The sequence below is a fragment of the Carcharodon carcharias genome, chromosome 2, assembly GCF_017639515.1.
Source record: "Carcharodon carcharias isolate sCarCar2 chromosome 2, sCarCar2.pri, whole genome shotgun sequence".
Classification (NCBI taxonomy): domain Eukaryota; kingdom Metazoa; phylum Chordata; class Chondrichthyes; order Lamniformes; family Lamnidae; genus Carcharodon; species Carcharodon carcharias.
In genome coordinates this window covers 195,225,048-195,243,034 of record NC_054468.1, presented here as the reverse complement: position 1 = coordinate 195,243,034, position 17,987 = coordinate 195,225,048, and the positions used below count along the sequence as shown (strand labels likewise).

Here is a 17,987-nt window from a genome sequence, read left to right as displayed (position 1 = left end):
TAAAGGTCAGTTTGAGGGCAGTCCAGAGCAGGCTATGTCATCATGGAGATGGGTAGAGCTGAGGAAGGTTCTGTGGTTTCAATTTATCTGGGTGCTGCTCAGAGATTTAGTTGCAGTTTGGACCTCCTGTGGTTTGCAGCTCACTAAGTATTGCCAAAGTAAATGATGATTAGCTAGGTCTTTGCTATAAGCAGAGTAACAAACTAACTTCATCATTAACCGCATGGAATGCAGGTTAGGCTTAATCTTGGTTTGAATTTTGTGAGGGATTGATTTGATGACTGCCTAGTTTTAAACTAGTGGAAGAATCTACACTGGTCCATCACAGAGACTTGTGCCAAAGAAAGCAACCAACAGGTTAGCTTGGAAGTATTGAAAAGTAACCAGAACAAGGGACACCCCCACTCGAGAGACAGCAAATTAAAGTTTTACCTCTCAGAATAGCTGGAGCTGAGGAGATTTTAAGAGGAGTGTGACATACTTGTGTGTGGTTCCTACGGAAGTAAATAGCTTTAAGATTGATGTGTCTTATAAGAGAATTCTTGGGGAAGAAAGAAGTAAACCTGAGTGCATAATAATACGGTTTATAACTCTGTATTAAGTTAATACTGCTCGTTTTATTTCATTCCTTTATATACAATAAAGCTTGTTTCGTTAAAAAAAAATGAAATCTTGTGGCCTAGTTCTATTGATCAAAACGAAGCATTCAGGTTTCTTTTTAAATGCCAACGATCCTGAACCAGATCATAACATATTCCTGAACTAAGAGGATAAAACGAGCGGACAGCAGAGGAGCCACCCATTGGATGGGCTACAAACAATTCTGAAGACTGCTACATAGATGAACCATGGCTTAAAGACATTGGTCCTATTAATGACCAAGATTGAAAACTGATGTTCTGCACTTTCAAGCGCTTCATAAGAGAGTTAGCCAAATAAGGCATGGAAAAATCTTGGCACTGAATGATATTGGATACAGGCCACTGGTGGACAACAGGTCTTTGCCCAGGCTCTCAATTTTGCCATTTCTGAAATCAATCAGAAAACAATCCAAAATGATGCAAGAGACTGACATGTTCGTGCAATATCTCAGCTGCTCTCTTGGGGGGAGTTTGGCTGGCTCAACTCCAAATAACATGGGCTGTTTTTTAAAAACATTGCTTGGAATTTCAACTGCCCTGGGTCCGCCATTTTGTTATTGCTAAGCTATTAATTCTGACCAAATGCAAACTTAGCAACTAGAAAGATGAAACTTGCCCATTCTAAAACTGATCACCTAACGATTCCCTGGATAACATCCTTCCAATCATGGCTGTTGTGCATCATGATTAAGTATTTCTTGTAAAGGAACAGACCAAACATCTTTTCAGTTCATAGTTTTCTAAACCCATTTGTCCGTGTGCCATTTATTTATTTAATTTGATCACACACCAGCAACTGGAGCGTTACTGAATAAAATAGCTCACTTTTTAAACATGCTACAGAATTCATTACTTGCTGGATCTGTGTCTGAGCATTTAAAGAAGGCTTCACCCAGGTCTGAGCTTTTTCAAATATGTGTGCAAAATGCAAGATCAATGGTCTGAAAGGTTAACTCTGCATCATTCTCCAAAGATTCGGAGAGACCTGCTGAATGTTTCCAGCAGTTTCTTATATTTTATTTTTAAGCTCTTTTTAAAAGTGTGTGCATCATTACCTGAAAACAAACGTGAAACTGGCAAATGGATGCTAACTTGATGCTGAGATACGCGATACTGTACACTTTCCAATGTATGTCCACACATGCTCAAAGTGATAGGGTGCTCTCCATCACATGGCCCACTATGACACTGCAATAAAACAATCAAACACTTCCTGTAGGCTTCAATTAGAACCCTTTCCTGGAGTAAAAAGGAAATAAAACAAGATTCGTTTTAGTGAAATATGAAACACAGATATACTGATGAACGGAACAGTGAAGACTTCAGTTTCATTTAAACAGTGTCTAACTCTTAGAAGCAATGCCTGTATGAGGAGTTTGGCAAGGATTACAAAGTCCCAAAAATTAATTTCAGTAGTGATAAGGAAGAAAAATTTGTAAAATCAGAATTGGCTGAAGAAGAACACGCTTTGAATCTGCAACCAAAAAACAGGGCAAATGTTCTACACGTCAGTGTTGAGAAAGTGAAAATAGTATTGCGCACATTGCAACTTCTTCAGATATCTCCTATTTTACAGCTAACGATACAGGAAGTAAGTGTACTTGCTAATGACAAAAATGGTTTCCTCTAACATTTCGCTGCAAAATAAAATCACCATAATTTTTGGAGTACACGCTTCAGTGAAGCGTCCGATTATTATCAACATTGAGAAGGTTAATAACCATGATCCAACAGCAACTGATCAATATCGAAGCACAAAATTAAATGATTCAAGACAGAAACTTAATACACGCTGTGCAAGATCTTTAAAAAATATATAGCCTCAATATAAACTACCAAAACTTTCTCAATGGTGCAAAAACTATATGCATTTATTTATTTACTTATTTATAAACTTCTCAAAATGGAATTACATCTGCAATATATAAAAGCTTGAAGTACTAAATACTGGAAATGGTTGGTGAGAACAGAAAAAAATATGTTTTTGTCAAGGCTATGTCAACTGGATGAATACACCATAAATGGTAATTGGAAGAACGCAGGAAAGAGAAGCACCTTCAAAAAATAATTCAGATAGGTTTGCTGCAGCTTTGAAGGGTCAAGGTATTGGCCAAATTTTACATGTAGGCAGACAAAGGCAAAACTTGTTTCGTGCATAAAAATAAATTAAATGTGCTTCACGTAAACATAAGGTTCAAGTAGCTGGTGCAGCAAGAACCTTATAAAAATACCATAAGCAGTACTGATGGCCTGTTTCAAGTGATTCAGGGATCAAGAATGAGAGAGCATGGATAGAAGATTAGGTGTAAAAGATTTAGGATGGTGAGCAACAAATGCTTATACAGAGGATTGCGGCACTATGGAATGCACTAATAATTGAATCAAGAACCATGTCAAAGTTTAACAACAGGATAGATAAGATAAAGGAAAAAGAAATGAAGGGACACAGGAACAAGACAGGCACAAGGAATTATGATTATCAATCAGATGGACAGAGATTGGTTGGGTTGAAAGGCCTGATTCCAAGATATAATTTCTAAGCAATACAAAGAGCATTAAGTACCTGTTAGCTTACCTCAAATCACATGGAATGCTTCAGTCTTTAATCAAGTATTCCATATAAAGAAAAATAAGTCTCAGTAACAGTTGACTTATGTTCGTTTTGTAAAATTTGGACAGTACTGATTAAGACTAAAATCTGACGAAAAAATCTAAATTTAGGAGATTAAGTTGTGTATTTGAGCAGACTAGTTTTCCTACAGAAATGAACAAAGCAGAAGTTTGACTTGGTTGAAAAATTCATCCAATCTATGTCATATAAATTATGGTTCAAATGGAAACACCTCTCTTTATATACAACTGCCTGAATGAAGGATACCAGTGTGGTTTGTCCTAGCAATATGCTATCAGCCAAGCTATTTGCAGGAATGAATCAGATCAGAGATTACAGTCCTAATTGCAGGAGTCAACAATCGCACCACCATATCAACTGAAAGTTTAACCAAGTTGAAATAATTATTGAAAGGTTGTAATAGAATGTTCGACTCCTGTAAACACAATGTTGAAGGCCTGGGCAACATTATGCCTCGTTTCCTGAATTGGCAAGGAATTCAAATTTAAGTTAGAGATTAGGGGAAACTTTTTCTCCCAAAGGGTCATTGGTGTGTGGAATTCTCTTCCCCAGAAAGCAGTGGAGGCTGGGTCTTTGAATTTATTCAAGGCAGACTAAGACAGATTTTTGTTATGACAAAGGAGTCAAGGGTTATGGGGGGCAAACAGGAAATTAAAACTGAGACCACAACCAGATCAGTCATGGTCTCACTGAATGGTGGAACAGGCTCAATGGGCCAAATGGCCTACTGCTCCTATTATGATCCCATGAGATGTCAGTTATTTAGACCTTCTTAATAAAAGATTTTAAAAAAAATTTGTGCATGGGAAACATTACAGAAGATGAAGTACGATACTGAACTGGAACTTACATCTGAAGCACACCATTCTTGGATCATTGAAATTATATGTGTGAGCTTCATCTGTAAGGTAAATGCTGCCTCCCACTCTGGTTCCATCTCTATGTGCTGACCTACTTGTCTTGTTACTGGATCCATTCCCTGCAAAAGAGAACATGAAGTAATTTATGTTAGCCACAAATGTTCATGTTTTGAAGTCTGTTTAAAAATTTAACAAAATTATTGAATTTATAAAGTTATTTAAAGAAATAGTTAAGTAAAATGCATCATAAGTTAGACAACAATAACAACCTGGGTTGACACAGTACCTATAACGTAATAAAATATCCTAAGGTGTTTCACAGGAGCCTTATAAAACAAAATATGACACTGAGCACATTCGGTGATACTAGGTCAGGTGGCCAAAAGCTTGGTTAAAGAGATAGGTTTTAAGAAGCATCAAAAAAGAGGAAAAAGGTAGAGAGGTGAAGCAGTTTAGGAAGGAAATTTCAGAATTAAGGGCCGAGGCAGCTGAAAGCATGGCCACCAACAGAGGAACAATTAAAATTGGAGATGCTCAAGAGGCTGGAATTAGGTGTCACAGAGGGTTGGGCGAGATTACGGAGATGGTGGGGGGGGGTGCAGCAAAGCCATGCAAGGATTTGAAAATAAAGATAAGAATTTTAAAATCAATGTGCTGCTCAACTGGAGCCAACCTAGGTTAACGAGCACAGGACAGTGGGTAAGTGGAACCTGAGGTGTTTAAGGATAAGGGCAATGGAATCTTGGATGACCCCAAGCTTTCAGAGAGCAGAATTGTCAGAAGTAAGTTAAAAGTGAGTTAGAATAGTCGAGTCTACAGCCAATAAAAGGATACATGATGGTCTCAGCACCAGATAAGCTGAGGTGGAGCAGAGTCAGATGTTATGGAGATGGAAATAAGTGGTCTCAGTGGTCACACAGATATGTGGTCAGAAACTCACCTCAAGTCAAATATGACACCAAGGTTGCTAACATTCCAACTCAGCCTCAGGAAGTTGCTAGGGAGTGGAATAGAGTTCGTGACTAAGAAAGAGTTTGTGGCGGGGCACATCAGATAGGACGATTTAAAGAAAACAATTCACAGGAACATAAGAAATGGGGCCAGTAGATGACCATAGAAGTCCTGCAAGCCTGCTCCACCCTTCAATGTAATCATGGCTGATATTCTGTCTCAACTCCACTTTCCTGCCTGCTCCCCAAAAAGCTAGATTCCCTGAGAAACCAAAAATCTGTCTCTCAGTCTTAAATATACAAAAACATAAGGTATCATTTTGAAATAAACAAAAGTTTTTATTAAAAACTTATAAATGAAACAATCAGCCTTTCAATTTTTTTCACTGCTGTGAATATGTGACCAAAATTAGGTGTATCGAACACCAAGAAACAGATAAGAAATACAGGGGTTCCATGTGAGATTCAGACTCAGGCTTTCACAGGGACAATGTAACTACTTCTGGTCTAAGAGCTAATTTAAGAAATTTGGATCTTCACAGATCAGTCTCTATATTCTGTTTGCAAAATTTCATTAAGCTTGAGCTTTCATTAAGCTATGCTGGGATCTGCTGTATTCCTTCACCTCTCACTACCAGAAAATTCAAAAAATTACTGCAACAGATAATGGCACTTCACTTCTGCAACTATTTTTCAGCAATAGATTTCCATGTCAAAAAAAATTCCATCAATTTAAGTGTGAATTTTTACAACTCTGTTGAAGCAAGCCAGTTAAGTCTTCTTCATTCTTTCACCTTCCATACAGCATTAGAACAGACCAATGCAACCAAGGAAATCCTAACAGAAACATCTCTTAAAAGGAGGGTTTTCAACATGAGTGGCAGTGGAAAATGGAGGCCCTCTTCAGCATCAATTATGTGCAGAAACATATAATGAAACCATTGTTTTAAAATGAATAGGCTTCAGCTAGTTAAATGAATGCATGCTATATAAAATAAAACAGAAAATGCAGGAAATTCTCAAATCTGTGGACTAAGTTCATGTCTGTAACATATGTATGGAAAGAATATTTCTATTCATAAAACCTAGTTAACTTTATAAGGAAGGCAATTCCATTTTCCATCTTCATTGCAACACACTACATAAACAAGAATTTTCGTGCAGTACTAAGCCAAGAGGAGTGTGGCTGTCCTTTTCACTGAAGAGACCACCACATTCAAAAATTGACCACAAACCAAGCAAATCCTAACCAGAAACATCAAAAGTTTTTTTTTTGCCATTATCCGATGTTAAATTCACAAAAGTTCTCAACATGTCCAAAACTGGTCCAAGGAGTTAGTTTTCCCATGATAAGCAATGTTATCTCATAAGAATGCAATGCCTCCAAACTCACATTTCAAAATTCTAAAACAGCAAATATTGCATTATCAGAAGGTCATTGAATTGTCCATCAGTGAGGGTTTATGGGATTGGAATTCAAGGCATAGCTAAGGAAATGAAGGTACTCCTCTTCCAATCTCTTATCACACAATCTCGGACAAAAATACAAGTACGCCCAATTCTGCACTGTAGAGACCTTAATGTAGAAGAAACACTGCTTAAACTGTAACACTCTACCATTAGCCTGGCAGTCAAATGGAAGTTGACTATAGCTAGGAGCAGAAATTGCCATTCCACCCAAGAAAGCAGGGCCAAATGAATCTGAATTTAACTCAGTGGCACATACCTATTTAATCTGCTGTTTGGTAACACTCTTGTCTCAGACACATAAGATTGTGGGGCTCAAGTCTCACTCCAGAAATTTGAGCACAAAATCCAGACTGACACTCTGGTGCAATATTGAGCGAGTGCTTCATCGTCAGATGTGCCGGCTTTTGGACGATAAATTAAACCAAGGACCGTTCTGCCCCCTCAAGTGCACATATAAGATCAGGAAGCATTATTTCGATTGCAGCAAGGAGATTTCACCTGGGTGCCCTGGTCAATAATTTTTTAAAAAGTCACTAGGAGAGATTGTTTGGTTCATTATTCCTGAATTACAATGCTGACTACACTTCAAAAGTGCTTAGTTGGCCGTCAAGTGCTTTGGGATGTCCTGAGAACATGAAAGGCTGGATCTGGAAAAATTTATTAATTTTGCTTCCAATTTCCACCCCTCCATCGTTTTTACATGGTCCATCACTGACACTTCCCTCCCTTCCTTGACCTCTCAATCTCAACTTCTGGTGATAGACTGTCCACCAATATTCATTCGGTGCCGCTTCATGCTCTTGTCTGGATCTGGAAAAATTTATTAATTTTGCTTCCAATTTCCACCCCTCCATCATTTTCATGTGGTCCATCACTGATACTTTCCTTACTTTCCTTCCCTTCCTTGACCTCTCAGTCTCAATTTCTGGTGATAGACTGTCCACCAATAATCATTATAAGCCTACCGACTCCCACAGCTACCTCGACTACAGCTCCTCACACCCCGCTTCCTGTAAGGACTCCATCCCATTCTCTCAGTTCCTTTGCCTCCGTCGCATCTGTTCTGATGATGCCACTTGCCAAAACAGTTCCTCTGACATGTCTTCCTTCTTCCTTAACCGAGGTTTTCCACCCACGGTGGTTGACAGGGCCCTCAACTGTGTCCAGACCATCTCCCGCGCATCCTGCCTCACACCTTCCTCTTCCCCCCAGAGCCATGATAGGGTCCCCCTTGTCCTCAATTATCAACTCACCAGCCTCCACGTTCAAAGGATCATCCTCCGCCATTTCCGCCAAATCCAGCACCACGCCACTACCAAACACTTCTTCCCTTCGCCCCCCACCCCCCACCCTGGCAGCTTTCCGCAGGGAGCATTCCGTCTGGGACACCCTGGTCCACTCCTCCATCACCCCCTACACCTCAACCCCCTTCCATGGCACCTTCCCATGTAACCGCAGCAGTTGCAACACATGCCCCTTTACTTCCCCCCTCCTCACCGTCCAAGGACCCAAACACTCCTTTCAAATGAAGCAGCACTTCATTTGCACTTCCCTCAATTTAGTCTACTGCATTCGCTGCTCCCAATGCGGTTTCCTCTACATTGGAGATACCAAACGCAGACTGGGTGACTGTTTTGCGGAACACCTTCGGTCTGTCCGCAAGCATGACCCAGACCTCCCTGTCGCTCGCCATTTCAACACTTCACCCTGCTCTCAAGCCCACATATCCGTCCTTAGCCTGCTGCAATGTTGCGGTGAACCAAACTGGAGGAATAGCATCTCATCTTCCGACTAGGCACTTTGCAGCCTTCTGGACTTAATATTGAGTTCAACAATTTCAGATCATGAACTCTCTCCTCCATCCCCACCCCCTTTCTGATCCCCCTTTTCACAATCATTTATAACTTTTTTACAACTATATATTTTTTCTTTTCCCTATTTTTAAATTTATTTCGATCTATTGTTTCATCTCCACTTTTTAGCTCATTTCGATCCCTTCCCCCCACCCCACCCACACTAGGGCCATCTGCCACTAGCTTGCTTCCCTTAATGTCCCCATTAACACATCCTTTAGGTAATATCACCACTGTCAACACCCCTTTGTCCTTTTGTCTATAACATCTTTGGCAGTCTCTTCTTGGCCTTCACCTATCACTGACCCTATATTGAGCTCTCCTGCTCCACTCCCTTCTGCCAGCTTATATTTCATCTCATTTCTATATGTCTTAGTTCTGATGAAGGGTCATACGGACTCAAAACGTTAACTGTATCCCTCTCTGCAGATGCTGTCAGACCTGCTGAGTTTTTCCAGGTATTTTTGTTTTTGTTCTAGATTTCCAGCATCCGCAGTATTTTGTTTTTACATAAATGCAAGCTTTTTTTTCTCCATATAATCACCCAAAATAATGATATGATCATCCAGTGATCATCTGTGTTCCCTCTAATCATACTCCTTCCACTCAAGTCATCTCAGGAGGACATTCTGTATAACTCCAGGATGGATGAAAAGACAAGCAATTGATATTAGGGGGTGTTGGATCATATACAGAAGGTCCCAGTTCTGAAGACTCCAAAGCCATATGTGCTCAAACACCATGGCAGGCAAGGAAAGCTGACTGGAAAAAAAAATCACTTTTTTCAGAAGACGTCTCATAACATGAGCAATGTAGCTCATGGTATAAAATCATTTTCTTTAACACAAGTCTCACAAAGACTTCTTGTTTCAAAATTACTTTTAAATGAACAGTCCCTTAGCATCATAAATGTAACTTAAAGCTACATGATGTACAGTCCTCTGTTTACATTCCTTTCTATTATGTTTTATGGGGTCCCACTCAAACCTGTTAAAAAACATCTCACACATTTGAAACATATCCAGTTTTTCCACTTGGATTATTAACAAATTATTGTTTTTATTGTGCACATCCTCCAAGGTAGGACTTTCAGTTTTTAGTACAAGTCCTCCCTCGTCTCCCATACACTCTCTCCTTCCAAGGCACTTGGATATTTTGTTATCCAATTTATTTGCTGCTTCGTGTACCTTTATACACAGCTGGCTTGTGTGTTTGCCGAGAGATCTCAGGATGATGTGATCAAGTACTATATAAATGAAAGTTCTGCACAAAGACAATCTTCTCTACATATTGTGTTCAATGTAGATGAGTTGGTGATTTTGTCCCAGTTTCCCAACATCACTTAGATTATCGGAGTGGCACAAATCAATTTGCTTTCTAATTTTTCTTCGTTTCGTTCAGTAACTCCTTGAGAATCTAGCTGAACATTATACGTTTGGAATCTGATTCAATACTTTGATAACATTAGTGGAAGTGTCTTAATTTTTTAAACACAAACATTCAGTAAATTCCATCAATAAATTCAATACATATACAGTTTTAGTTTTATCAATTGCTGCATTTGTAATTTGTGCAGTCTTTTTGCTAGAGTTTATGCCCACACTCAATTGATAATCTTTAAATTGGAATAATTAATGGAACTAGTGTTTCTATTTTTGGCACTGGAATTAAGTAGAAGTGCCTCAAAAATGTAGATAATTTGGCATTTTCATATGCAATAACAATGAAGACAAATTGGCTTTACCCTTATATTGTTGACCTCTGAAAATAATTTGTTCAAAACTCAAATATCTACATGCACCTGACAAGTTATTCTGTGGTCTTGTTTAGCTAGATTTGCTTAAGCTATGCAAGCCAAGGAAAGACACTTTAATAAAAAAACAATTTTGTGTTTTTATCTTAGCATAAAAATATTAAATGTGATTATGAAATTTAATGGCAATAGTAATTCATATCAAAGATCATTTACATCAATTTGAAATTGTTTCTTTTTGAAATGAATCACCTGTTTATTGTCCTGGCTTTTTTAAGAAATGAAAATTCTGAACCAACCTGCATGCGTTTTAATAACTGCAAGAAGACCTCAAAGCCCTCCAGAAATTTCTCCCTTAGTTTGTCTGTCCACTCTGAGGGTTTGCTAACCAATACATACCTGTGAAGAAAAGAGCACTATGTTAGACAAAGAAATTCTATAACGTTATTCTGATTATTGAGAACAGGAACCTCTACTCAATGCCAATGCTGAAAACATGAACAAATTATTCCAGTTTTAACACTATCAACTGAGAGTGGGTATAAACTCTAGCAAAAAGACTGCACAAATTACAAATGCAGCAATCGGTAAAGCTAGAACAGTATATGTATTGAATTTATTGATGGAATTTGCTGAATGTTTATGAGTTAAAAAAATTAAGATACTTCCACTAATTTTATCGGAAAGTATTAAATCAGATTCCAAACATATAAAGTTCAACTTGATCCTCAAAGAGCTATTTAACAAAACAAAGAAAAATCAGAGAGCAAATTGATTTGTGCCACCCCAATAATCAAAGAGACGTTAGGAAAATGGGAGAAAATCACCAGCTCATGTATATTGAGCACAATAATGTAGAGAAGGTTATATTTGTGCAGAACTGCACAGAAAATCTTGCATTTATATAGTACTTGATCACATCATCCTGAGATCTCTCAGCAAACACTCAAGCCACCTGCATATAAAGGTACACAAAGCAGGTGCATGATAAAATAAAATGCATGATAAGTTCAATTTTTTTAATGAGCGAAGAATACTGGCCAGGATACCAGGAGGATGCTATTGTTCTCTCAATGTGAATCACCTCAGTTTGACTTCATATCAAAAACACTGCAACTCCAGCGATCTGCTCCCTCAGTGCTACACTGAATTGCCAGCCTAAATCATATGCTCAAATCCTGGAAAACCACTTAAAGACAGGGCATTTTTCCACTGAGCCAAGCTGAGGCACACATTCTTATAAATCTGTGAATCACATCATGAAGTGTGGGCTTTATCAAAAATTAACTTGTTCCTACTTATTGTCTTATCAATAATAATCAGATATGCCTCAACATTGTTGGCATGTTGGGTCACCAGTCACCCAGAGAGGCCTACATCACCTGTATACTTTACTTTGATAACCCATTTGCTTTCATACTCAGAAAATGTCAAATCTGTCCTCTCAGGTAAGTGAAGAAATTCATTTTGAAAGATACTTTAAATTGAAAGCATTTTTTCCAATGTATTATTCTCATTTTAAACATTTTCCTCAAATAAAACTCAATATGCCATCAATTCTCTCCTGAAGGTGTTACTTTGCATAACTTACTACTCCAATGCAATATCAATGCACACCAAAGCATCTAGTACCATGTCACTCTGCAGTCGCCACACCCCTAAACCAACCACTCACTGCAGCCATCAGTCACTCTTCTGTTAATAACAAATTTTACTCCCTTATTTTCAATTGAGAAATACAGATAAAGGACAATGGGGCAAGTAAGGACACCTTCTCGGGCTAAATATTATAAAGATGTGGTAAACTGACATGTAGCGATTGATTAATGTAAAACTTTGGTTTTAATATTCCTAACATTATATAATTGCACCAAGTTAGATACATCGACAAAAAATATGAACCAGGAAGAAAACAGAGTCAACTAAAAGCAATATCTTTCTGCAAGAAACTGATGTTTAAGTTTCAAGAATACTCCAAAGACCAAACATATCGATTTCACTGCAAACTTTGTACCATTAATAGTATCAATTATACAACTAACCCATCCTAACATATGACTTCCTGTGTGAATGCAAGTGTCACTTCGCCCACTTCCCATCACTGGAGAATTTGATTGCATGTCTGCAGGTCACACTTTATGGCTAAACCTAAGCTAAGGAATTTGAGTCCAGTGGAGAAAGGAAGGACGTGTGCTGTTGCCCCTACTCTCTTGGCTGCTTTTGCACAATTCCAGAAGCAAGGAGGATCCAAGACATCCAGGTAGCTTGGCATCTGCAGTGGATGGTTGGTACAGGTGTTTCTCTGCTTTTGCTTTTTGCCACAGTCTACACTGCGTTACCATTGTGCCTTATCTGCTGAAAGTACCAAATACTTGTAGGTGTTGCCTTCCAAGCCACAATGAACTTTTTTGCGCCCTTCCAACATCTGTCCCTCCACTGTGAGGTAGATTATAATGGTTCACCACGAGAAAGGGTGGATGTGACTTGAAGTGAGGAGCTACAGATCAAGAGAGGACTTCTGACCAGAAATCAGCCTCCTTTTCATATAAATACAAATAAAACATTAGCTTGAACACATCTAGTGAATAAGATGAGACATTCGCCCACAACATCTTAACAGAACACAGTATATAACTAAAATACAGATTATAGATTATACAGTTAGCAGTTTATTACTAAAATATTTAAGTTATGAGTCACCAGATTTCTACAAAGTCACTCAAAAAGATGAGACGTATCTCTCATTAAAAGTTAATGCCCACTGCAACATCGATAGGCATATATCTGTAGAGCTACGAGAGCCGCTAATTCTGCTGTGACACTTCTAAAAATGATCTACAGCAATGTTGCTGTCAAACTGAAAACATGAATTATTTTTCATTTTGTTGGCTTTTTCTTAGATACCTTTGTATACAATCACTAAAGTTGGTGATGAACAGATAGATGGAGGCATTCAGTTAGTGCTCTTCAGGCATTTTTACAGAAGTACAACTTTGAACCAAGTTAAATTTACACACTTACTTTAGATCACCAATGAGGCTTTGCACCCTCCGGAATTTGGCGGCCTGTGTGCCTGTATACCTTTCAAACTGAAACCTGCCATGAGAATCCCGCTGTCTCATCAGATGATCCATGAAAGTTTGAATTATGGTTGTCATGAGGTTTTCTTCAGTTATCAGCATGCGAGCCTGAAATGCAAACATATTAATCATAATACTGGAGTGATGTCTCCCCATGTGCTTATGAGCTAAAGAAACAACATTGAAAATCCCCTCTTCCCAATCCTAAGCAAAAACTATTTGGCAAAATACCATTGTAAAATATTGGAAACTAAGCTAAAATGTGATGGGAAACTTAACAATTAGACACAGAAATGCTTTGATCAACAATGTTAACCTTTGCTTTGTTCAAAGCAGTTTTTGTAGCAGAAAGCAATAAACCAAAATCCTCAATAAATGATGTAAATGGAGGAGAAAAATACAATATCAATGGTCTGATTCGATAGTGCATTTCTAAGGCACCATTACAGATTGTTAGGATTTCACATTCTTACAGTTACACAAACACACATTTTTGAAATTTATGGGCAAAGAAACATGCAGAGGTTTTGCCCCCCTCCCTCACCCGCCTCCCCACATCGCCACCCTCACCCGCCTCCCACATCCCCCCCTCCCTCAGCGGCCCCCCCACCACACCCCCCCACCTCACCTGCCCCCCACACTCCCCCTCCCCTCACCCCACACAAGTTGAAAATCAAAAGGGCAGACCATCCTTCACTACTTTTGTATATTTCTCAGTTGCAAACTCAACACTCACTTATGCTCTAACAGTGGAGCAGATTCCCCATCTGTTCACTTAGTTTGGAGGCAAAGTCTGACACTCCAAAGGAGTATAAGTTTCTTAGCACAAAGTTAAGAACCCTTTGCCTCTTGTTACCAAATGGTTACTGTTATTGTTATAACTATGGCTATTGTCATCATATTGAGATTTTCTATCAAGTACCCAAAGAACAAATTGCTTCTTAAATTTGGTGAAAACTTATTCAACCTTCTCAATACTACAAATGTTCTCTGAACACTATCAATCATATTTATTTGCATTTCACATGAGCACCTGACAAGATAACAGCAGAACAATTTGAGTATGCCCAATCCCAAAGATAGCTATTGCTCTAATCAGGAAGGCACTTGCTACTTGATGAAATAAAATACATTTTTTGAGGACAGAATTTGTTTCAGTTTCACAGACAAGATACAATTTTATTTTCTTGACAGAAATGGAAGCATGCACAAATTTCTTGAAGCCAACAAGGCGTAGGGTCATGGACAGAATGCAGGGTAACAGCGGCAGCTTTGCAAAGGACTGGCACAGTCATGAGCTAAATGGCAACTTCTGCATCACATACTTCTTTCAATGTGCCATTCTGAATTTGAAGTGCTCTTGCTTGGCCCAATGCAACAAAGGCTAGTTTTGTGCGGAACACAGCCTATCCCTATTTTCATTTTGCCAAATTTAATGTAATATGTTTAACTTTAGAAAACAAATATGAGCAGACTTCTATATAAAAAAAAGTTTAGCAGGCTGATGCAACAACCTGACCCATTCCTTTTAAATTTTATGTCCTTATAGATGATTGGAAATAGGAGGAAGTGACAAGAAATTAACATTTTATGAGGAGTAAGATTCTTATTTAACCCAGCTCAGGGAACAAGTCTCATGGCTGACTCGCAGCACAACAGGCACCTTCTGGTATGGGAACAGAAAGATACGTGTGTGTTGGAAACATTGGTAGACTTTTACAAACCAGATGGTAGAATAATGTGAATGTACTTAACAATATACTTCAGATAATTTTCTAGAAGTTTCAATTAAAACTGCAAGTATCAAATTTTACTAAGTAGAATAGAAAGCATTTAAATTCCATAAGCGAATTATCTTTTAAAAGCTCTTCAATGGAAAGCCATACATATTGCTTCCACTACTGTTAGCCAGCAATGTTTCAGGTTAACTGCCAAACCACCAGATTAATATACAATACCATTAAACCTCTGGAGTAAGTACAGGTCATGTAGAGTACAATACACCCAAAACAATCACCTACAGGACCTGCTTAATTGGTCTAATAGCCAGGTGGCACACTCTATCCAGGATTATTTCACCAGATTCATACCTGCTCTATAGTGCTCTTTAGTGATTCTGCTATGAAATACAAAGAAACTACACAAGTATGACAAACATATTAGCTGAATTAAGTAGCTGTAATATAAAATTTATGGGGTGCCAGTTAACTAGGTGGCTAGTGTGTGGGTTAGATTAACACCAGCAGCACAGGGTTCAATCTCCATTCCAGCTAAAACAGACTCAGGGTTTGCCTGCCCTACCCATAGAATAAAATCATGACACTGGTTTGGCAAATAATCACCAGAGACCTGCCTTTGGGCCGGAAACTCAAAAAGAATACATTAAAATATATATATTTTAGAGAGGAAATTTTCCATTTACTTCCACTAGAAGTAATTAGAGACTGTTAAAAGTGGCTGTAACAGATGATTGCCCTATAAAGGCAAGAGTTAAACAATGCTTGGAACATTGCACAAATGCTAGTAATGGGGAATAACATTTTTATACCCATTTTTGTACATAATCAAATATTCAAAACCGATGAAGAACAAGAAAAACTAACATGTTCCTGCATTAAATCTTAATCCCAATGTGACCAGAAAACGCTCAACCACATCCCCATGCAAGAATGTTCAGTAATTTGTCCCAAAAATAGGGTGCTCAAGTAAAGCTAATGAAATTTTAATCACAAAGTGCATTCACAGGCAATAGAGATTGCCATCCCATTGATCTGCTGGATTTAAAACCCACATTCCAAGTAACCCACTGCTACAACATCCAGTGGGAAGAGGCCAGTTAAATGACCCAATATGCCATTCAGACTTGCTACATCATCTTCTCCAGCTATTCTGCATCAGAAAGACTCTCAATTTTCCAATCTTCTGGGGCTCCACAAAAAAACTGCCTTTTCCTCTTCTGTCACACACAAAATAGTCATGGGTAAATGATGCAAAATTACATTTCAAGAGTTGCACAATCACCTGTGCTGAATGAGACAAGAAGAAACTTGGCACAACACCCTCAGGAGAGTAGATGAGTAGAGAAACAGTGAGCACAGGCTGTTTAAGAGCATGAGTGCATCAATAGCCCTCTCATTGTACTTAATTTTATATCTGAACTAGGCATTACAAAGCTCCAATTGGTAAAATGCATTCCACAGCAGAGGAACAGGAATAGCCCATTCAGCTCCTTGAGCATGTTGCAAATGAATACCCATGTTCTGCTTACTGAGCAAAGGAATGTAGGAGTTTATTTCTTTTACCAGTCTAGAGACAGATCAATCAAAAAACTACGAGCTGGGCCAGTTTTAGTTTTACAGTGCTTAGAGGACTGATGATCGAATGTATGTTAGCTAAATCTGTGAACACCACAAAAATAGGTAGGAAAATAAGTTGTCAAGAGGGCATAAAGAGTCTACAAAGGGAATTAGATAGGCAAAGTGAGTGGGCAAAAATTTTGCAGATAGTAATGTAGGAAAATGCAAACGTGTCTGCTTTGGCAGGAAGAATAAAAACAGCAGCATATTATTTAAATGTAGAGAAACTATAGAACTCTACCATACAGGTCAATCTCGGTACCCTGGTGTGAATATCACAACAAGTGAATATGCAGATGCAGCAAGTGATTGGAAAGGCAAATGGAGTGTTGGCATTTATTGCAAGAGGAATCAAGTATAAAAGGAGGGAAGTGTTTCTCTAGCTGTACAGGCCTTAGTGAGACAGCATTTGGAGTGCTGTGTACAGTTCTAGTCTCCTTAGTTAAGGGTATAATTGCATTAGCAGTTCAGAAAAGTTTCACTCGACTAATTCTCGGGATGAAGGGGCTATCTTATGAGGAAAGGTTGAGCAGGTTGGGTCTAAGCGCATTGGAGTTAACAAGAATGAGGTGATCTCATTGGAACATAAGATCCTTGGGGAACTTGACAATTGAGAGATGTTGAGAGGACGTTTCCTCTCTTGGGGGAGTCTCAAATTTGGGGGCACAGTTTAAAAACTAAGGGTCTTCCATTTAACACTGAGATGAGGAGGAATTTCTTCTCTCGGAGGTTATATGTCTGTGCAATTCCATTCCCTGGAGAGCAGTGGAGGATGGGTCATTGAATATATTCAAAGCTGAATTAGACAGATTTTTGATCGACAAGGAAGCCAATTGTTACAGGAGGCAGACAGAAAAGGGGAGTTGAGGCCACCATCAGATTAGCCATGATCTTACTGAATGGCGGAGCAGGCTCAAGGGCCTGAATGACCTACTCCTACTCCTAAAATTCCTGTGTTCTTGTGCAGCAGAAAATACAGCAATGAATTGCACTGAAATCATGCCTTCAAAGGGGAAAAGATGTCTCAATGTGCTTCACGGAAAAAAAGATTGGGTGCCAAGGCTGTCCAGTAGGTTTGGGAGAGAGAACCAAATAGTTGGTGCAACAGATATATTTCCAAAAGATTTTTAAGAAGGTGGAGAGGAAATGCTTAACAATGAAACTTAGGTGTTGAGATTAGGCTAACAATAATCAGAATGCCAACTCATTTTTCTCTTTCATAGTTCTCCCTCTTCGAGGTGTTGTATCATTACTGGAGTTTACTTCCATGTGCAAACAGTGCCCTCCTGTACCTTTCTGAGTGCATATTCCTCAAGCGTGAGCCTAGTGGCTGGGGGTTATGAGAAATGAAACTGATCCTACCCTCACCCAATGTATTACACTTAAGGGGCC

The 17,987-nt window shown here is 38.8% G+C and overlaps 1 protein-coding gene across 2 annotated transcripts in view; it reads right to left on the bottom strand.

The window, feature by feature from the left end:
• The window catches only part of ubr2 (ubiquitin protein ligase E3 component n-recognin 2), a 141,609-nt gene that overhangs the window by 60,159 nt on the left and 63,463 nt on the right, over positions 1 to 17,987 (bottom strand). For both annotated transcript variants that reach the window (XM_041215180.1, XM_041215188.1), the window contains exons 12-15: positions 13,181 to 13,347; positions 10,459 to 10,558; positions 4,124 to 4,252; positions 1,697 to 1,880 (exon numbers count right to left, since the gene is read on the bottom strand). In XM_041215180.1, the coding sequence (XP_041071114.1) occupies positions 1,697 to 1,880; positions 4,124 to 4,252; positions 10,459 to 10,558; positions 13,181 to 13,347 (580 nt within the window). The remainder of the gene's footprint in view (positions 1 to 1,696; positions 1,881 to 4,123; positions 4,253 to 10,458; positions 10,559 to 13,180; positions 13,348 to 17,987) is intronic.